Raw genomic sequence first — 23,540 nt, 5'->3', positions numbered from 1 at the left:
GGTTTGCTTCTCCATGTTTTTGCTGTTCTTTCCACCATTTATCTTGGCTTCTTCAGTTAATCTTTTATTCTCTTCAGCTCATAATTTCTTCTGATTTAGCTTTCTGGAATTTGCTTTATTTTTCTTTGTTATATTCTGTTTCTAACTAATTATTATGCTAAAGTTGACAACTGTCAGAACAAAGTCAACTCAGGGAAGAACTAATTGCTGCCTTCCTTGAAATTTTATTTTTTAGGATTATGCTGAGAAGGAGAACACCATAGCAAAAGCTCTGGAAGATCTGAAGGCTAATTTTTACTGTGAACTCTGTGACAAGCAGTACTATAAGCATCAAGAGTTTGACAATCACATTAATTCATATGACCACGCTCACAAGCAGGTAAGAAAGAGGTATCCAAAAAAACCCTGATATTTCTGAACTTTTGTAATAATTTAAGTTGTATAAACTATATAAATACAGTATTTTTATGTTTTTGTAATGCAATTTTTACAGATGCCATTCTGGGATGATAATTTAATGACTTATAGCAAAAGACAGTTTTGTTTTGTTTTTTTTTTAAAGCCCTGAAAATAAAGTCTGAGGTAAATAACCAATGCAAAAAAATACCTGTCAGTTGCCTTTTGGTGATTGGCGGTAATTTAAAAATTATATTCTACAGGTGGTGATCCTCTAAATGTCTACCAATTTATTAAGTTTTAAATAGTTTTAAGCAACTAATGATATTTATCAAATGTAAATGAACTTATAATTCTTTACAGAAACCATTTCCCATTTAAACCCCCATAAAAATATGAAAAAAAGCTAATTTGATATGGTAAAAATAATCCATAGTTACTGGTTACATACTTAATATGTATATGATATAGTCTATTTTAATATTATTTTCATTTTGCCGTCAATTGTAAATCTAAGATTGATTTTCAACACTCTGTGTAAAGATGAGTTTAAAGCAGTGATGTCAGAAGTGAAGTGAATAATACAGATTCCATTTTCTCATATGCTTTACATTTGTCAAAGCAACTTCTTTCATTGTTTAGCTAGCTTGATATGATACAATTTCAGTTATCACTAATTTATATTTTCTCTTCTTAGCCATCACTTACAAATATCATCTACATAGCATTTCGGTATTAATAAAAGGTACATTTTTAACCCATGAATTTGCCCTAACTTTCCATTAACATTAGAGTTATTTAGCATAAGAAAGATTAGGGGAAAATGATTATGTTGAGTGCTTATGAATCAATTGTATGTACTTTCTTTTGCTGTCAATCCTTCCATTCTTTCACACCAACAAAACTACGCTTGAGGAGGCTATTGTACAGAGAACATGAGCCTTCATTTATATACATCACTAATGAATGCATACCAGTCTTGATGATCTGCCCTTGCCTTTCCTTTTCCAGGTCTACTTGCATACTAGGTAAGGGAAAATTTTTGATGGAAATATTGTTCCTTTTCTTACATGAAAATGCATAATATAAATATAGATATATACACACATTCATATATCAGTGCTTGATGTGAATATTAAAATCCATCAGACAATAGTACTGATTTAATTTTGCAGATAGTGACATATATTCTATAAAAGGATTCTGGAATGCTTCTCCTGATGTGGTAAATCTGAGAAAGGTGTTCCTCTGATTTTTCCTAAATACCTAAAGGCACAAGATATGTTATAACATACATGTTTCATTGTGTAAACTAGGTATTTGGAAATATGTGTATATGTGTTTTAAGACTATCTTACCAGCTATTACTATCATTTGCCAAAAAATGCTTTATTCAACCATAGATTGTCTGGAAGATCAGACTCACATAAATTATTATGAAGACCTTTCCAGTTCCATATTCTTAGTAGAGTTAGGATACTATATACTGTACACAGATGGGCCAAGGAAATTCAGTCTGGGTCTGGGCTGTTATTTTGAAAGTCCAGAGGGTCACTTTTGATAATGCTCAGGGGTATCAGGCCCTAGAGTTGGGTACATTATCTGAATGGCCATGGAGTCTGAGAGATAGCAGTCTTCATTGATTAATTTAGTCTGACTCAATGTTACAGTAACTGAAAATATCGAAAATCTATATACCCTTCCCCTAGGATAGTGACAAATCTTTCAGTGTGTCTTCCAAAAATATACTCTCCCTTTTCCGAGCAATAGCCTCACCCCCGTGACTGTTATCAGTGTTCTTACCACATGATGCCACACGTTGGCATCGTGAAGTAGAGAGGGATGAAATTTGGAGGTGGATCATTCAGATTTTTTTTCCTCCTGGGAACTTATAGTTGAGATACAAAGAAAAGAAAAAAAAATCTGTCTTTAGTCTGACTGTGGTTGGACCAAACCCTTGAAAATATAATCCTGAGTTGTGGCTAAGTACATCGAAAAGTTGAGAAAGCTGGTTTGCAAAAAGAAAGAACAAAACAATGCACGAAGAATGAGATGCAAGTGGCCATGTGATAAGTGAAGGAAAATGAGTGTGGACATAGCAATTCTGATTTCAAATGGCTTTCAGATAAAAGGAGTCCTTCCAACAGCTTATCTGTAGATTCTGAAAGATATTTCAGATCCTTAGATTCTGAAAGGTATTTCACCTTGCTACTATTAAATGAACTCAAAGGAAAAACAAAACAAAACCCTCGCTTAATACTTATTACTTGCAACTAAACCAAACCAAACCAAGCAAAACCCCTCTTCCTAAAATATTAACTCATCTGTGGAGAATCGTTTTGGTTTCCAAAAGAAAAAAATCCGCAAGAAACAGGTATGCTCAATGTCCATATGACCAGCAGTTAACGTTCAGGCAGAAAACCCACATGTACATGATTTGGATACTTCTTGAATGGAATTAGAAAAAGGCAAAGAGGCCACACATCTGATGCGTTCATTCATTCACTACACATATACACATAAATCCAAGGGCCACCAGATTCAGGGAGAAGGAGTTATTGGTGGAATGAGTCCTAACCCTGCTACTTACCTGACTTGGGTAAAATACACAAGGTTCAATAACTCAAATTTTCATTGTTAGGGAGAATAAATGAGAGAACGCACATGACCACACTTTGCAGAGTACTTGAAAAATAGTAAAAGCTCAATTTTTAACTAGTTTTATTTTTACTACTTACTAAAATTTCTTTTCTCCTAGAATGTTTGGGACCCTGACAGTTTGCCTTTGAGACTGCCTTTATTTAGGCTTCCAATAAGGATCTATTTTTGCTTCAAAAAGGCTAATAAAATCTAAAACATATCCAGGTAATCGTGACCTAAGAGCAGTATGCCTGCCTCATGTATCTTTGCAAATCTGTTATGACAGGCTCTGTGTTGCATTTGAACTCTAAGCTTCAAAGAAAAATCTGTTTCTCTCATCCACATGTTCTTTGGATAACTTCAAAATCTCTCTCAAGCTCTCATTGCTAAGACTTGCTAACAGAGAATTAAAAAGAGGAAGGCACAGGTGTACAGAGGTGATCACAATAGTTCACAATTCAGGGTTCATTTTTAGAATATTTTCTCTTTAACTTTGAAACTTGAAAGCCATTGGATTGTGACCCTTTAATAGCAAGGACCATTTCCTTTTTGTCTTCATTCCTCACAGCATCTAGTGGAGCATCTTGCACAGTGTAGACACCCCATCAGGGCTTCCCATATGAATATAAAAGGGCTAGAGTCAAAATTGCATTTAAGATCTCCAATAAGCCATAGTTTTGAGATAGATAAAGCACTGAGTAGTATATAGAATTGTTGAATCTTTATACTCTACATCTGAAACAAATGTAGAAAAAGACCCTGGATAATCATACTGTTTAAAAAATCATGATCTCAGGGCCCTGGGATCGAGCCCTGTGTCAGGCTCTGTGCTTAGTGGGGAGTCTGACTGTGATTCCCTCTCTCCCTCACCCTCTGCCCCCACACCCACCCTGTTCTCGCGCACTCTCTCTCTCTCTCCCTCTCACACCCTCTCTTTTTCTCTAAAATAAATAAATCTTAAATAAAAAGATGATTAGAATAGTTTCCAATGAAGTTATATCATTCTGAATTCTAGCCATTGAGATTTTTTTAAAAGAATTCTTTTAAGTGAGAAACTCAGCATCTGGTAAAAAGAAAAGGTTTTCCTCTAAACCCTTTGACCTACTTATCTGCCCTTAAACTAAAGTCGCACTGTGTCTGTCTTCTCACCTGGCAGCCTATGGGCAATTCAGAGTTATTTTCACTGTAAGAGATTTGTCACACTGATTTTATGAAGAGATAGAAAAGGGAATGATTGCCTTATTGCTGCTGCCCCTCAAACATTTTGATTTTTACTTTCGCAGCTTCAGTATGGCTGAAGTATCTCCCAAAGGCACTGAAGTGACCTTCCCCAGCAAGTCAAGATTCAGTGCTTTACGGCGTGCTGTTTTTTTCTGCTCCAGAGGAAGTCACAGTCAGGCCAGGTTGTTGGAATTTGCTGGTCCTGCAGGGACTTGTATGGTTATAAAAATGGAGCAAACTTATTCTCAAATTTGAACATTTCCTAACAATTTAAACTTCTGTTCACTGACCTGATACTTGAGAAAAGAATCACTTCTCGATATTTGGTTCTAAATTTTCATCCGCAAAATAATATTTAAAGGTTAATAGGAAAATATGGGGTACAGGTAAAGCAATGCATGATTCAATCCATTTTGAACACCTTCGCTGGATTTTTCTTCTGGTGTGTGCTTCAATCTCATCATACTATTGTTACTTTGTTTAGCCATTTTGAGGATGAGAAGAATGCAAGAACATACAATTTCCTCCCATAGAACCTCCCTACTGCCCAAAAGTACCTGCCCCGGGAGAAGTACACGTATATGTCTAGCTAATAATGGAACTGTATTGTTTTGACATTTCATATTCAAAGCCATAATTTTAATAGAATTAAACTGAAGTTTTTGTCCATTATTGAGTCTGAGGCAGACTCTGGATAAAATCATTATTTCTAGTGTCTCAGCCAATGCCATTTTCATAAACCTTGCCCAGTGAAGTTCAAATCTTTCCTTTCCATCTTCTGCCATCTATAAGGTTGTTGGCTGTCTATTGAGCCAGTCAATGTTGAGGGTGTGTGAAAAATACTGCAACTTTAATGTTTCTGCTCTATGTCATCTCAATATAATTATGAGAAAAGAAGAGTTAAAAAACTAGATTACAGTAGAGAAATGCATCTAATATCAGAGATTTCATTTTATAATTGTCAATTATGCTTTGTAAACCAATAAAAAGAATGTTCCTTTACCCCCCTGTGTTTGTAACCACTAAAAATTCCGTTTTGTAAAACAACAACAACAATAACTCTAAGGTAACCATTTTAAGCCAAGGTGGTGTATCTTTATTTACGTGTTTGTTTGTTTTATTTTTAATTGAAGTATAGTTGACCTACAGTATTATGTTAGTTTCATGTCTATAATATAGTGACTCGACAATTATAGATATAGTACAAAATGCTCACCACAGTAAGTATAGTCACCATCTGTCACCATACAGAGTGATTACAGTATTACTGACTATATTCCCTGTGTTGTACTTATCCTCCCTGTGGCCTATTTATTTTATCACTGCAAGTCTGTACCTCTTAATTCCCTTCACCTTTTTCTCCTATCCTCCTACCCACCTCCCCTCTGGCAACCAACAGTTTGTTCTCTGCATTTATGAATCTGTTTCTGTTTTGTTTTCTCTCTAGATTCTACACATAAGTGAAATCATAGGGCATTTGTCTGTCTATGTCTGACTTATTTCACTTAGCATAATACCCACTATGTCCCTCCACATTGTCACGAATGGCAAGATTTCATTCTTTTTTATGGCTGTTACTCCAATGTGTATTTATACACCATATCTCCTTTATCCATTCATCCATCGGTGGACACTTAAGTCACTTTCCTATCTTGGCTATTGCAAATAATGCTGCAATAAACAGAGGGGTGCATATGTGTTAGTGTTAGTTAATGTTTTCTTTTTCTTCGGGTAAATACACAGAAGTGGGATTACTGAACCATGTGTTATTTCTATTTTTATTTTTTTGAGGAAACTTCATACTGTTTTCCACAGTGGCCACACCAATTTACATTCTTTCCATATATCTGTTGAACATCTGTTTCTTTCTTTTTTTTTTTTTAAAGATTTTATTTATTTATTTGAGAGAGAGAGAATGAGAGACAGAGAGCATGAGAGGGAAGAAGGTCAGAGGGAGAAGCAGACTCCCTGCTGAGCAGGGAGCCCGATGTGGGACTCGATTCCAGGACTCCAGGATCATGACCTGGAAGGCAGTCGCTTAACCAACTGAGCCACCCAGGCGCCCTGAACATCTGTTTCATGTAGTTCCATTTGTTTGCTTTTGACTTCATTTCCCTTGTCTGAGGAAACAGAACCAGAAAAATATTTCTAAGGCCAATGTCTAAGAGTTTACTGCCTATGTTTTCTTTTAGGAATTTTATGGTTTCAGGTCTTACATTTAAGTCTTTCATACATTTTGAATTTATTTTTCAAGTGGTCCAGTTTCATTCTTTTGCACATAGCTGTTCAGTTTTCCTAATACCATATATAGAAGAGACTGTCCTTTCTCCATTATATATTCTTGCTCCCTTTGCCATAGATTAATTGACCATATAAATGTGGGTTTATTTCTGGGGTCTCTAATCTGTTTTATTGATTTATGTGTTTATTTTTGTGACAGTACCATACTGTATTGATTACAATAGCCATGTAGCATAGTTTGAAATCTGGGATTGTGATTCCTCCAGCTTTGTTCTTTCTCAAGATTGCTTGCTAGTTGGGGTCTTTTGTGGTTCCATAGAAATCTTAGGATTATTTATTCTAGTTCTGTGAAAAATACTATTGGTATTTTTTTAGGGATTGCATTGAATCTAAAGATTGCTTTGAGTGGCACGTACATTTTAATAATATTAATTCTTCCAGTTCTTGAGCATGGTATGTCTTTCCTTTTATTGTGTATCTTTATTTTTATTGTGATGATCGTTTATTAATGCTTGGAAGTATATTTTTCTTGTAGGATACATGATGACTTGGTTGGTGGAATCAATTAAATTCTCTCCCTTTATTGTACTATTTTATTTTCTTGTACTATGTTGACAGTGATACTTTAATAAATATATTTTATGATACTATATCTGTTTTTGCAAATAACTTACTTATAGATTTATTATATATTTTACATTATATAGATTGATTTATACTTTTTAAGAAAGATTTTATTTATTTGCCAGAGAGAGAGAGAGAGAGCACAAGCAGGGGGAGCAGCAGGCAGAGGGAGAAGCAGGCTCCATGCTGAGCAAGAAGCCTGATGCGGGACTCGATCCCAGGACCCTGGGATCATGACCTGAGCCAAAGGCAGACGCTTAACTGACTGAGCCACCCAGGAGTCCCAATTTATACTTTTTTAAAACACCTTCTTGTTCTGTGCTGCATGTGTCACCATGGCTTTGCCCCATCTTCCTGTGGGTATAATCAGTGGTATTCAAAATCTGTTTCCCAGTGTGTAAAAAAAATGTCTGAGGACAATTTAAAAATAGTTGATGCTATGTAAAGATAAATCTGCATAGAATGTACCATGGAATATATGCGGAGACCATATTTAACATTATATTACGATAGGTAATATACTAAATTAATGATGAAATTGCCCTGCGAAGTAAAGCAGAATTTCTAACAAAACTACCTGTGAATTCTCTCCAACCTCTACCCCTCCTACCTTTCATCTCTGTCTTCTGCCCAGTTGTTGAAAATCAGACACATAAGAAATATACCATATATGCATCCCGTGGAGAGCCCATGCACAACCCATTTTCAGGATATGGTCCACTGTGCCCCTAGCTTCACTAAAGCAACTTGCCCTTTCACATTCTTTGCTCAGGTGATTCTCTGTTTCTTCTGTTTGTTGGGTGTGTATTCTGAGAATAAGCACCTAATTCCAAAGTGCGGTATACAGACTTTCAAGAACTTAACCTGAGCCCGTACTGCGTTACGTTTGAACAACACTATGTTAGAATCATGGAGTCCGGAGCTTCTTGCAAGTACTAACAGCTGCCTACAAAAAGAGACCCCTGTTTCAGGCACTGGGAACTCAGGGATTTTTGTGATTGTTGTTTGTTTTTATCTGAGGACTATGGCAAGAAGGAAAAAGTGGCAGAAAAGATAGAATATAAGGAGAAAACAGAATACCTACCCTCAGTTCCTCCTTGTAAATCCAATTACTCGTATAGAATTCTTTTTGTTCAAAGACTAAATGTTAAAGCTATTTACATTTGCATGAGTTGTTGTTTCTTTTCACTTTTACTTCATTAAAAAGGCATATAAAATTATATATACATATATATAAAAAAACATTTTGAAATCTGAAAAAGAAATCCCACCTAATAAATTGATTTTGTCCCCTAATTTTCTTCACGTGCATGTACATTTTTAGATAGGTACCATTTTGTATTCTACAGCATTCAGTTTAATATTGTCAATAGTATTAGTCCATTTATACAGAATTTTCATAATAACTGTTTTAATGGATTCCTAATATCCCATCGAATATTTGTTTTTTAACTTAACCATTCCCTATTGTTGGATTTAGATTCCTTCAATATTGTAAATTCTGATAATTTAATCACTCCTGTACTTGCTTCAGGTCCTTAATTTTCAATCTTGCAAAATCTAGAAAATGAGTATGAAATATAGATAAGATGTCAACATTTTTTGGTTTATAAAGTATATAGAGATAGATACTGACATATTAATTTCATAGAAATAATTTTCAAAAGGGTCACACATGTCAACATTTCCTTAATTTAACAATTTTATTTTTATCACAGTAAAAAAAATCTTTCTTTCAATATGGCCTGACTCATCTGATATAAGATTACTAAAATAGAAGTAACATTTGATATAAATTTAATTTTGTATGTTTGTATTTCTAGGCATTGTGTATTAAAGATATGTGTTAACATGCATGTATATTTTTACATTTAAATATAGACAAAGATATGTATCAATATATACTAAAGGTGCACATGTCTGTGTCTATGTTTTTGTTTTTGTGGAAAAACCATGGTCACTATTATTTAATGTTACTTCTTACTCAGTTACTTGCTTAACTAAATACATTGGACCCAATAGGCACTATAATACATATAAAATACATTCAATTGAAAAATCTGTCAAAATAAATATATTAACCCTAAAATTATTTTCTTCATACAGGTTTTACTCTTTAGGGAATTCTGATATGATATAGTATACTCCCACATCCTTACTCCTGCTCAGATTTGACCTCAGTGTATTTGTAGTAATTTGAAAAATGGTGCCTGTGTACTCAGTTGGGGGCAACTATTTTTATTTGTAGGATAAACAGGGATATTAATGGGGAAACAGTTGACACCTCCTTATTGATATTCCTCAATACAATCAAAGGTAAAGTTCAAATCATCAGCATGATGTTTCCAACCAAGGAAGCATGATTCATGTCACAAAATCTGCTGACAAAATCCTCTCCACAATACTAACAACTGCTTTTCTCAGCAGATCAGTGGATTTTTTTAATGTAAAAATATGTCACTCTGTTGTCTTTATCAACAAAGATGTGTGCTAAAAGCTTAAGTGACATGTTTGATAAAAAGAAGATGTGCTAGATCTTAACCCCAATTTCATTTTCACCCGAAATATTGCTGTGGGCTCCAAGCTTTTTTTGCCCCTGAGTCCATAAGAAATGTTCTTGTCAATGTTACAATCCTAATGGACTCACGTAAGGGGAAAGATAAAGAAAAAAATATGGCATTGTGTTAAAAAGTTTCGGGACAAACGATTTCAAAGAAAATACCACACAGTGTTTATTTAGCTTATCTTTGGCCACAATGTTTTTATAGAGAAAAACAAAGGAATTTAGCAGACAAAATTATAAAAGTTTTATTTTGGAAGTGTTGCACATAAACTAACACATGCACATATATGTGTATATATGTATGGTATATGTTACTTTTTCCCCTCAAAAGGTAAAATCATGTCCTTCATAAAATATAAAATGACATGTTCAAACATTTTATTCAGCTCTTTAATTAGGAAAGCAATAAGACCCTGAGCCTTGTTAAAAGGATCATTTAAAGAACAACTATATAGTTTTCATACATATCTATATCTATATATGCCTGCTGTATATAGATATCTATAGACATAGATATGTGCTATATCGTCAGTCAGGAATGCTGATAATATTTTAATACATCAAAATTGGTTTATACTTATAGGACAATAAAATGTAATATTTAGGGTCATCTTTTGTAAAGCACAAAATCAATCATATCTCTATTGGGCAAAATATTCATTGCAATGAACAATAATGATTTGCATTACTCTCCATTTTCTACAACTTAATTTGCTAAATTCTAAAATTGCCTAGTCAATAGAAACATAAAGATGACCAGCCTTGTAGTTTCAGATTATCCCTGAAAGGTTTCTTATACAAAGACTGCTACTTCACTGAAAATACCCCCTTTTGACTATTTCCAAGTCCTAGAAATTCCTTATTATAACTTCAAATGCAAGAATGACACATTAACATCTGCATTATAGGCTTTTCGCGTACCTGAAGAAAAAATTCACTGTGAGTTCATGTAATGTTCTTCCCTCACACTATGGCCAATGTCTGTCAGATCAGTAGCATATTATATCACAAAAGCACCAGTGTAGTGAAAACTGTGCTACATAATTCAAGAAACTTTGTCGTGAAGCTGAACGTTTATAATTTTATGCTGTGACAAACATTAAGGGAATTGTCTTTTTCATATAAAAATAATAATAGGGTGCCTGGGTGGCTCAGTTGGTTAAGCGACTGCCTTCGGCTCAGGTCATGATCCTGGAGTCCCGGGATCGAGTCCCGCATCGGGCTCCCTGCTCAGCAGGGAGTCTGCTTCTCCCTCTGACCCTCTTCCCTCTCATGTGCTCTCTCTCTCTCATTCTCTCTCTCTCTCAAATAAATAAATAAAAAATCTTAAAAAAATAATAATAGTAAGACTTGTCACTGGGGACTAAGAAAGGAAAAGATACTTTATATCTTTATAAAAGATGTTATCTTATTTTATTGTAAATACAATGCATGTATGTAATACATTTATTGTTAACTGTATGCATTTCCTGAAATTATAAAGAGAACTAGCAGGAAAAAAAGGAACTATGCAATGATTTCATCAGAAATGGTTCATATTATGAATGTATTCAAGAAAGATGGACGTGACCAGTATATTTAACATGTTCTTTCTTTTTTAAAGTGTACAACATAATTAAATAACATAAATTATGAAATGATTCCACAATAAGTTTAGTTAACATCTATCACCTCATGTAGTTACCATTTTTTTTCTTCTAATGAAAACTTTTAAGATCCATTCTCTTAACAACTTTCAAATATACGATACAGTATTGTTAATAACAGTTACCGTGCTGCACATTACCCAGAGCTTATTTATAACTGGAAATTTGTACCTTTTGATCACTTTCACCAATTTTCTCTACCCATACCCCCTGCCTATAGCAACCACCAACATGTTCTCTGTTTCTAGGAGTTCGTTTTTTTAAGATCCCATATATAATTGCAACCATACAGTATTTGTCTTTCTGTGTCTGACCTAATTCATCCATCCATGTTGTTGCAAATGCTAGAATTTCTTTCATTTTTATGATTGAATAATTTTCCATTATATATACCACATTTTCTTTACCCATTCATCTATCCATAGACACTTATGTTGTTTCCATGTCTTAGGTACTGTAAATAGTATATACTTTCTAATACATGGTTCTAATACAAGAAATATATTTACTGAGGGTGCCTGGGTGGCTCAGTTGGTTAAGCGACTGCCTTCGGCTCAGGTCATGATCCTGTAGTCCTGGGATCGAGTCCTACATCAGGCTCCCTGCTCAGCAGGAGGTCTGCTTCTCCCTCTGACCCTCTTCCCTTTCGTGCTCTCTATCTCTCATTCTCTCTCTCTCTCAAGTAAATAAATAAAATCTTAAAAAAAAGAAATATATTTACTGAAATGACTAAATTTTAGCCCGATGAAGGAAATATAAACTTTCCATTTAAGTATTGTCATCTTCTGACTAATTTAAACTCTCCAAAGCCCATTGAGCAAACTAGAAAAGAAATATATCAAAATCACACACACACACACACGCACACACACACACACACACACACAATGAAGAAAAAGAGAAAGAAGCCAAGCAGAATTCTCTCTCTCTCTCTCTCTCTCTCTCTCTATATATATATATATATATATATAAGTGTGTGTGTGTGTGTGCACTTGCACACCTGCATGTAAAGGTACACAAACACAGACACATACCACACGCACAGTCAACAAATGTGTATATATATAAATATACACCCATATATACACATAAGGAACTAATCTAGGTGAATAATAGTGAGAAAGAAAGATTTTGTTTTTATATAACTTAATTTTGGTGAGTCAAGAAGCAAACTAACAACTCAATATTTAAATTTAGATATTTACAACTTGGAGGAAAAATAAAAAGATAGTAGCTAAATGATGGATAACTGCTATTTTAGATAAGGAATTGAATGAAGACCTCTTTGATGAGGTGGCGGTTAAATAAGAATTTAAAGTGAGCAAACAAGTGATAAAGATATCTGCAGGAATACTTCCTAAAATACACAAGGGCAGGATTGTAATTAGATTCTTTCAAGAGCAAAAGGAAGCCAATGAGACTAGCAAAAAGCATAGGTTAGGGAAATCTATAGGAGATGAATTAGGAAAAGAAATTTGGGGCCAAATTAAGTAGATTTTTGTAGGCCATAATAAAGATTATAAGATCTATTTTAAAGGCTGTAGGATAATTAAAAAATTTCCATCTGGAAAGTAAGATCATGTGATTTGCTGTTTTGAAAAAACATCACCGGTTGTTATGTGGAGAATAGATTGGGAGGGAGGAAGTAAAAATGGCAGAAAGGAGACCAGGGGAAGGTTAATGCTACATTCAGGGTACAGATGACATTTGCTTGAGTTAGGGAATAATGGTACCCACAGTGAAAAGTGGTGAGAATCTGAATATTTGAATGGCATGGAAATGTCAACAGATATTTTGTTTTTTTTTTTTTTAAAGATTTTATTTATTTATCTGAGAGAGAGAGCACGAGAGGGAAGAGGGTCAGAGGGAGAAGCAGACTCCCCGCTGAGCAGGGAGCCTGATGCGGGACTCGATCCAGGGACTCCAGGATCATGGCCTGAGCCGAAGGCAGTCGCTTAACACCTGAGCCACCCAGGCGCCCTCAACAGATATTTTGATGAATCAGATTTTGGATGCTGAAGAAAACTGACACAAATGTCTGTGGGGTGAAAATGAGGCACGTGTTTGTGGCCATGTCAGGTTTGAGATGCCTATGAAGCATCTAAATGGAAATGGTGATTACGCAGCTAGGTACAGCTTCACCATGGAGTTAACCATGAAGCTGATGGTCATCTAGGGAGTAAGCAGAGATGGAGAAGAGGTGTGATGAAAGAAATGAACTGTTAGTACACATTTAGAAGTTGGAAAAATGTAAAGGATCTGGCTATGGGGCTTGAGCAAGTGTGGCTGGGAGGATAAAGGAAAACAAGATAGTCAAGGAGTAGGGGTGAACAATTGAGTCACGAAGAGAAGAATACTTAATTTTGACTTTGGAAATGTGGACAACTTGACAAGGGAGGTTTTGCAGCGTGGTTGGAGACAAATGCCTGACAACAGTAGGTTTAAGAAGGAATGTACAAGGGAGAGTGAGTTCAATTTCTGCTTCTTAGAAGCAGATGCTTCTTAAAATTAAATGGTGCTAGAAAATATATTAGCAGTAAGAGAGAATAAAAGCACAGAGATTTTAGAAGTTTTAGTGCAGTTTTAGATTTTTTTAGACTAGCCTTGGATAGAGTGCAAGAAGCCATTTTTGTTCAACTATAAATATTCTAAATATTTATTTTTAAATTTATATTTGCAGTTTTAACTTGCAAAGATACCTCACTCTGGCTTAGTTAAAGCCCAATTTAAATATCTCCACCTTTTTCTTCCGAGGTTTCAAGGAAAAGCTATTATTCCAAACCATGTCAGGTTAGTTGATAAACTGAAACAAAAATTAATGTAAAGATATCCAGCAATTGAGTAAGTTCTCTTATGTCTATTTAACATATTATTCCTGATGTCTATATGTCATTGTCCTCTGTAGGGAACCTCCAATTGTTATTCTTTTTGGGGGGTTTATTTTATTTTCAGGAAAAGGGTTCACTTTCTTTCTCTAGTTTCAAAGGCATTTTCCTATGTTCTTTTTTCTCCCTTTTTCTCTACCCCCCCCATGTTCTTTTAACCAGAATCTACGTACTGAAACTAAATGTATGGGAAAATTTTTTTCTTATTTATTAGTTCTGTCTAGATTCTACATATACCTAATAATCTGCAAAGATGTAACTCTACCCAGGATTAACAATATACATTGTTATGCAGAGTAGCATCCTTTTTGGTTATCTAGAAACTCACTAACTCAAAATTACAAATTGGTATGACCTTGACAAGATGTTAGTCACATTGCAGTGTCTTTTTCTAAAACAAAAAATGATTTGAAATCAACACTTCTAGGATAACCCAAACTGCTAACAGTTGAAAATTTTGCTCTAATTGTGGAAATAACAGAAGAAATGACAAAGGAATAAATACCATTTGACAGGTTATGATTGAACTTTCTGAAGGTCATCCTCTGCAGGAATTTCCTTATTTCTATTCATCAAAATTTATTTTATAAGTATTAATTCTGGAAATCAAAGCAACATTTCCACATAAATGTGGGGCTTTTTTTCCCAATAAGATTCTACTACAAAGAATATTGATGTTTGACATGTAAGGGCATTTTCTCTTGACTTTCCATCACATTCTAATTGTTTAGTGGCACAGGTGTTTCTAAAGCACAAATCTTTGTTCAGTAATTTTAGTGAATCCAGGCCACACGTTGTGCCAGTGGTTAAAGAGTCAGAGAGAGACAAGGTTAATGTACAATTCTTTGTTGATCAAAAGGCTATGTGGACTGAATAAAAGAAGATGAGAAACGACAAAAGAGGAAAGATGCCCTATGACTTCTTTTTCTCCACCTTGTGTTCCTTATATTGTGTCTCTCTGAATACAAACAAATATGCAAACCTAAAATTCTTGTCTCATATATCTGCTTGCAAAGGGGACTTTAATTCCATCTGATTATATTTTTATTATATTTAGTTCACTATTATCTGTGTTATAATTAATATTGGTGGTTTCATTTTTTTCTTTATAAAGGAAAAATGATTAGCAGAAAGGTTAGAGAGAAACTTATTGAACATATTTTTTTGCTTTTCCTGAATAAATATAATTTTTAAGACTATTTCTTAGAGCAGTTTTAGGTTGACCACAAAACTGAGAGAAAGGTAGAGTTTTCCCGTATATCCCTGCCCCCACCCATGCATAGTTTTTCCTGTTATCAACATCACTCATCAGAATGGTACATTTTTCAACAAGGATGAAACTACATGGATACATCATAATCACCTAAGTCCATAGTATACATTAAGGTTTACTCTTGTTGTTGTCTATTCTGTGGGTTTGGAACAAAAGTATAATGGCATATCCATCATTAGAATATCAAATAGAGTATTTTCACTGCCCTAAAACTCCTGTGCTCTGTCTGTTCATGTTTCCCCACTCCATTTTTAGAAACCACTGATCCTTTCACTGTCTCCATAATTTTGTCTTTTCACGTAGTTGGAATCATACATTATGTAGCCTTCTCAGATTGGCTTCTTCTATTTAGTAATATGCATTTAAGTTTCTTTCATGTCCTTTCATGGCTTGATAGCTAATTTCTTTCTAGCTCTGAATAATATTCGATTGTCTGGATGTACATTTATCCATTCACTCACTAAAGGACATCTTGGTTACTTTCAAGTTTTCAGTTATGGTAAAGTGGCTATAAACATCTGTATGCAGCTTTTGTGTGGATATAAGTTTTCATCTCCTTTGAGTAGATACCAAAGAGTGTGATTGCTGGATCATGTGGTGAGAGTTAAATTTGGTAAGAAACTGCCAAACTTTTTTCCAGAGTGGCTGTTCCATTTTGCATTCTCACCAGCAATGTGTGAGAGCTCCTATTGCTCCACATCCCCACCAGCATTTGGTGGTGTCAGTCTTCTGGGTCTTGGACCTTCTAACAGGTATGAGTTGTATCTCGTTGTTTTAATTCATATTTCCCTGATGACATATGATGTGGAGTATATTTTCATATGTTTATTTGTCATCTGCATATCTTCTTTGGTGAGGTATCTGTTAAAGTCTTTAGCCCATTTTTTAATTGGTTTTCTTGTTGAGCTTTAAGAATATTTTGTAACAAATTATTTTGGATAATAGTCCTTTATCAGATGTGTTGTTTGCAAATATTTCCTTCCAGTCTTTGGCTTGTTTCCTAATTCTCTTACCATTCCTAATTCTCTCTGTTCTTACCCCTTTGGTAGAGCAGAGATTTTTAATTTTAACAAAATCCAGCTTATCGGTTATTTCTTTCATGGATCGTGTCTTTGGTGTTGTATCCAAAAATGTGGCACCATACCTAAAGGTGTCTAGGTTTTCTATAATCCATTTTGAGTTAATTTTTGTGAAAGGTCTAAGTTCTGTGTCTAGATTAACTTTTTTGCATGTGGGTGTCCAGTTGTTCCAGCAACATTTATTGAAGAGATTATCTTTGCTCCATTGTGTTGCCTTTGTTCCTTTGTCAAAGATCTGTTGGCTAGGTTTATGGGGCCTATTTCTTATTTCTCTCTTATATTCTGTTCATCTGTTTGTTTATTCTTTCACCAGTATCACCCTGTCTTGATTACTGTAGCCAAATTAAATACAGTTTTTCATACCTATTTGAAAGTTCAGAAACACTTTAAAAAGTGCCCCAACAGTCAGTTGAAGATAAATTTCATTCTTTTTTAATTTATTTTCAATTTAATATGTAAGGGACATTATCAACAATTATATCTTAAAAGCATCTACTATAATACTACCCATTTTTAAAACTTAAGAACATAGTATTAAATAAAAAATAAACATATTTATCTGATGATAATATGCGTTTGTTCCAGAATACACAAAAAATTTGCTAATAGTGTAACATGCTTTAACATTGACAATAAGGTACTCAAGATTACTTGCTATATGTTTCCACACTTAGTTGTTATTGTTTGAATGTTTAGATAATTTGAAAGCATTTCTTAATTTATATATTAAATTGTCAAACACTGAGTTTAGGTGCCTGTAAGGTTCATTTCTTTTGGTGTAGAAGTGTATCATATATTTATTTTTATTGTCTTTAATTTGCTGAGATAATTTAAAACCCAGGACTCTTCTGAGAGCAAAAAATCTATCAGATGTTAAGTTTTCAAATGCATAGTAATTATTTACACACTTTTCCAAATATTTACCCAACATAACCTATAACGGCCCTGAGGGAACTAATTTTACCAATGAAAGATACAAAAATTAAGATATTTTTGAATATCTAACAATTACATTTTATTTTAAAACAACTAAATAATGATGGATAAAATGTTTTGAGATTCCCTTTGAATTATGAACCATTAAAAAAGTATTTAATTGTTGATAATATGTTGTATGAGACATATGAAGATAATATTTTGAAATGTCATTTAATGAGAAGGTACCAATTATTTAATATATTGTGATAATTTTTTCTTTTATAAGATGTCTTAATTGTAGTTTATTTTTATTCCTTGGATTGGTGTTATTCTATAACTCTTCATATTTCCAAGAGATAAGATAATCTTTGAAGATGAAACAACAATAGTTTCAGAATGACTACCTAGAATCCATAATACTGTGTTTATAGAATTCCTCCATTAAGCCAAAAACCTAGTCTTTAAAATTTCATTTCTTCCCTTCCTATCTTCCTTCCTTCCTTTCTCTTTCTCTTTTCCTCTCCTCCCTTTTCTCCCCCACCTTTCTTCCTTCCTTTTATGTTTTGCTTTATGCTTATTATTTAGTGTTATCAGCCAGTAGCTATAATTACTTTGCTATTAAAATGTTTCTAATTAAATTTTGAGGTTGAATTTAATTATAATTAAAAATGAAGTAAAGTTTTAATCTATTTTGGAAAATAATTTAATTCAAAATATTTTAAATACTAGATTCATTATTCATTTAGGGAGAAAAGTATTCAGTATCTACAATGCATACCATAAAATGTGCTTTAGAGAAGACAAATAAATGAAATACAGATTTAGGGTAGACATTTGCAAAGCCTTTAATTGTATCACGTTTGTTTAAGTCTTGGGTTAATTATTTAATTTTAGAGATTGCTTTATAAAGCTAATTTATAAAAGATGATATTGGTCATTTGAAAATCTTAAAATCATTGGATTGTTTCATTCACAGCATGAACAATTAGCTAAAAAGTAGACTGAGGATAAGGATTAAAAAGAACTTGTTTTAATAAAAATTGGGGGGAGAATATCTTAAATGTATCAAATATACAAATTTTATTTATATAAATAAAACTGTTATCTAAGGTTTATCATTTGTAACCACTTCTTAGACTTAAGTATTCCATTCTTTACTTATTGAGATTAATATGCTAAGATAATCATTCTATTATTTGTCCATTTAGTAGAAATCTTAATATTCAAAAAGTATTCAGTGTAGAATTTTGCTGAAACTAATATAAATATTCCAAAGCTTGAAGTTTGGACAGATTGTTTTATACGCATCGATTCACAGTTGAGATCACAGCAAAACCTCTAATTATAGGACTTAGTTAAACCCTCCCTCATTAAGATGAGGCCATTTCATCAAGTGATAGTATGAGTAGCAAAAAATATGTGTTTAATTATGCATCATTTACTGTAAGTACTATGACATGGGATGCAATTTTTCTTTCATTTTACCTAACACTTTCTGTATGAATAAATGGGATGAAGGTTTTACATTAATAAGAATTCTATTATTTACAATACACTTCAAAAAAATTATGAAATATAAAAATATTAAGAATATAAATAATATTAGAAGCATGGTTAATATGAGAATTCATATCTCCTAGTGTATTTGCTTTGACTACATAATCATTAGTTTTTGAGCAGAAATTCTAGAAATCATATAAAAGACATCATTCATGTTCTCACTTTCATTACTTGCATAGGGAGATGACCCCAAAACTATATTAAAGATTTAAAAAAAGTGTTATATGCTCCATCTTCATGTTGTTTACCATGATTATTAATCTTGTTAAGAACACTTATTTTAGGGGCACCTGGGTGGCTCAATTGGTTAAGCATCTGCCTTCGGCTCAGGTCATGATCCCAGGGCCCTGGGATCGAGCCCCACATCGGGCTCCCCACTCTGCGGGAAGCCTGCTTCTCCCTCTCCCACTCCCCCTGCTTGTGTTCCTGCTCTCGCTGTGTCTCTCTCTGTCAAATAAATAAATAAAAATCTTAAAAAAAAGAACACTTATTTTAAAAGAAATCATCTTTTGTAAAGACACTAAAAAGTGTTGGAATTTTTAAAGTAGTAACTCAAATATATTCAAATGTTTATCATAGAAGGATATACCTTGTTTTTATTTTTGTTTTTTTATATTTGGTTTCATTCATGTAGTTACTCATTTATTCAAGAACTTTAATTGATTATGAAGGAACTATTAAAGACTTATGCCTTCCAGTTTTCAGATTTGATTGGGAATAATTATAAAAATGAAAAATAACATTCTAAGGCTTGTAAGGACAGGTTTTAACCTGAGCAATCTATCATGCACCTTAGAAAATGAAAAACAAATTACTCAGAAGTAGAAAGATTAAAGTTTTCATTGAAAAAGTATCACATGGCCTGGACTCAGAATTTTGGGTAAGATTTGATTAAGTAGTGAGAAGAGAGAAGTTTTGGTTACTCCAGAATATATAGTTATGGGAGGAAAATAGCATGATAAACATTTTAGATTGATTGGTTTGGATACCATGTTTTCATGTTTCTAGAGATAGGGTGGAGGCTTTCTAGGAGTTGGGAGGCAGAAATATTTTTTAAAAAAGTATGTACCCCTCAGTGAGGGAAAACATACTCTTTGATAACGGTCCTGGCATAAGGATGGCTATGGAACAAATACCAGGAATATTTTGGAGGAAAACTTGAAAATAATTGGTTATTGGTTGGATAAAGGAAATTAGGTAGAAGTATTTTAAAAATCTGGAAAGTTCATAACTGACTAAAGGAATTTGGAAGGAGACCTGGTTTGTATCCAGAGCTATTGGATAAAAAATATTTGATCTAATTGGTAATATACTTAGAAGGATTGAACTCAAAAGGAAATATAATTTTTAAAAATGTTTTATGTATACATGATTTATTTAAAATGTCAACAATTGCCAATTAATTACTTTAGAGTTAGACTGCGTACTGGAAATTAAAAATTTGGGAATAGAGCACAGTATAATACCAAGCATCTAACAGTAATTTAGAATTTTCAAAAATTAAGACTTGTCATATCTTACAATGCTTTCAAGTTTTATGGTTCAAAGTCACAAGGTAGTAAATATGTTAGATTCATTTGATACCTCTTTTATTTATCTTTATTAACAGAATTCTCCAGTACTGAATAGATGCCTAACTTACCAATAGTATACTGCATCCCTCTAGTCACAATACTTGCTTCAAGGGTAGAGCCATGGTTTGCCTGGGAACAAAACAGGACAAGGAGATGCCTTGGACAAAAGACAGGCTTCCAAGAGATTGCTTGTTGTTGAAAGTTTTTGGTTCAAGAGTTGATATCTTATCTTACGTTACTGGAATATGTTTGAGTCTAGTTTCTATCATGGCACTGAGAAGTGTTCTGACTGGTCAACTAAGCTAGAAGAGAACCTTATATTTAATACAGAACAGCTGATTCAATTGTATGTATTCACTGTTTATCTTTCTTTGACCTATTAATTGATCAAAATGTTTCTGCAAACCTCTGAAGTCAACTCAAGTTATTTTCACAATTTTTAAATGCAGTTCTAAATTAATTCTTATTCCTCATTAATTTACTCGACCATTAAATATCTCAAAAGTTTCTTCTAGGTGTAAAGTAAATAAGTCCTGGGGATATAATGTGCAGCATGGTGACCATTAAAAAAAAAAAAAAGCCAGTTTCTTCTGATCTTAATAATCTGGCATTAAGAATTCAGATCATTATTTTTCCTTCTCTGTCTTATCAGAGCACCTCTGACCTGACTTTTAAAATAAAAGGATGCCATGTAAATTTATGTTCAATTTAGCTAATTTCTTATTCATACAGAGTCCCTGAAAATGATTCCCGCATTTCCTTTTGTAGTTTCTTAATGTGGATAAAGTATTATTTCTTTTGAATTTTAAAAATAACATCAAACTAAACAGAAACATGATTAAAATTGGAGTTAAGCAATCTTTCTAGATACTCTGTTTTGACACATAGCTGTAATGATGAGCTGAAAATACTATTAAATCATTTCCAGAAGTCTGTGAAGTTTGAACATCCCCGTGAACTGTTCATACTGACTCATTAACAAAAGCAGAGCAATCACCCCTCCTCTGCCAAAAAAAATCATACAGCTAAGTGCTCATTAAAACAGAAACAGAAATAAACAGCAAGATATATTCTTTCGAAGGGAACTGTACCATTTTCTCACCCAATACTAGTCTAAAACATAGTTTTAATTCTGTGCCTCATCTTTTCCAGAAGACTCCCCGGTCATTTAATTAAAAGGATTCTGAACTAGGAGAAGGAAATGTGCTTGAAGTTCTCAACTCTAGCAAGCAAACACCATGGGACTTAACTCACACTGTCATTTTCTTCTATGTCCAATTTTGAAGTGTTCAGTGATCTGATGATGAAAAAGTAAATAAACCTGAAATTCTGTTTTCAGTTCACTCCTGAATAAACATCCTCTTCCCAAGTGTATTTGTTTTTGCCATGCACTTTAGTCTATGTAGACATTAAGCCCCTCTCCCTTTTCTTGAATCTGTAAATATCTATTCTTTAGGAAGTTAATAAAGGTAGATTGGAAATATGCATTATGGTAAAATAAAAATGCATTGAGTTAGTACTACTATAAATACATATGATTAAATACTGAAAAACAATGGTTTGTTAGAAACATGGGGACATTGTACAATATGCTATTTGCAATATCTCATTAATTTCCATAATTTTCTGCTGATTTTGAGTGTTAAGTAAATAGGAGATAATAAAATAATTGGACTGTCAAATCAGATTCACACAAAAGAGAGGTCTCATCTGGTATACAACACTAATAATAATTTCAGGGTACAGGTCTTCGTGAATAATGAAGCAGTCTGAGAACTTGCACACAGGTTCTCCATTTCCATATCAGGATGTATCTATATCCCAAATTTATGTATGAGGTCCTAGGTAATATGTGTAATTCTTATCACTTACATATAAAGGGCCATTCGGGTCTTGAAACATCTTCCTGTTATAATCTGATGACAGAGTTTACCCGATGTTTTGCAGAGAGTCATACCCCATACGTAGATCAGTAGATTTCTGCTTTGTTTGTCATAACCAATTAGATAACCAGGTATGTCCTGCTGAAAGTACTCTGTAAATAAGAACTCTACTTCTAGTAAATACTATGAACTTGTTTGCTGGGACTATGCATTAGCATGTTTGGAAGATTTGACTGTATCACCTGTGCCTTTTTATTCTTAAACTGCCATTTAGCCATTTTTTTAAATCAAATTGACAAAACATCATCCATCAATATAGTTTTAACTTTTTCTTTACAAAAAAATGTACAGATGGACCCTGATTTAACAATGGTTCGACATATGATTTTTTTGACTTCACAAGGGTGTGAAAGTGATACATGTTCAGTAGACACCGTACTTTCTTGAATTTTGATCTTTTCCTGGGCTAGCAATATTCAGTAAGCTGGGCATCAGTATTCTTTGATGCTGGGCAGAAGCAGCTGGCCCCAGCTCCCAGTGAGCCACGTGATGACCAGGGTAAACGATGATACACTTACAACCATTCTGTACCCATACAGCCATTCTGATTTCCACTTTCAGCATTGTCTTCAGTTAATTATATGAAGTAGTCAACTCTTTATTATAAAATGGGCTTTGTGTCAGATGATTTTGCCCAGTGTAAGGGTTTCAAGCATGTTTAAGTTAGGTGACACTAAGCTATGAGGTTGAGTAGGTTAGGTGTCTTAAATGCATTTTTGACTTATGATATTTTCAACTAATGATGGATTTATGGAGACATACCCTCATTGTAAATAGAGGAAAATCTGTATTTTTACTTATTCTCACTAGACTAGCTAGTCAATATAGTATAATATGGAATAAAAGTAATCCTTATAACATACAGGAGAAGCATCTAAATCCACCATTACAAGAGATATTTGTTATGAATTTGCATTTGATACCCTTTATCAGATGTAGAAAGTTTTCTTTGATTATTTTTTGCTAGGAGTTTTGTT

General features: G+C 33.6%; 1 protein-coding gene across 1 annotated transcript in view; it reads left to right on the top strand.

Annotated features, from left to right (window-relative positions):
- Nucleotides 1-23,540, top strand: part of ZNF804A (zinc finger protein 804A) — a 280,523-nt gene that overhangs the window by 217,112 nt on the left and 39,871 nt on the right. The window contains exon 2 of the mRNA XM_028122193.1: nt 236-379. Coding sequence (XP_027977994.1) covers nt 236-379 — 144 coding nt within the window. The remainder of the gene's footprint in view (nt 1-235; nt 380-23,540) is intronic.

Source organism: Eumetopias jubatus, unplaced genomic scaffold (assembly GCF_037043125.1).
Source record: "Eumetopias jubatus isolate StellerSeaLion01/CBP00866 unplaced genomic scaffold, mEumJub1_p1.0 scaffold_3, whole genome shotgun sequence".
NCBI lineage: Eukaryota > Metazoa > Chordata > Mammalia > Carnivora > Otariidae > Eumetopias > Eumetopias jubatus.
This window is presented reverse-complemented; position numbering and strand designations above follow the sequence as displayed.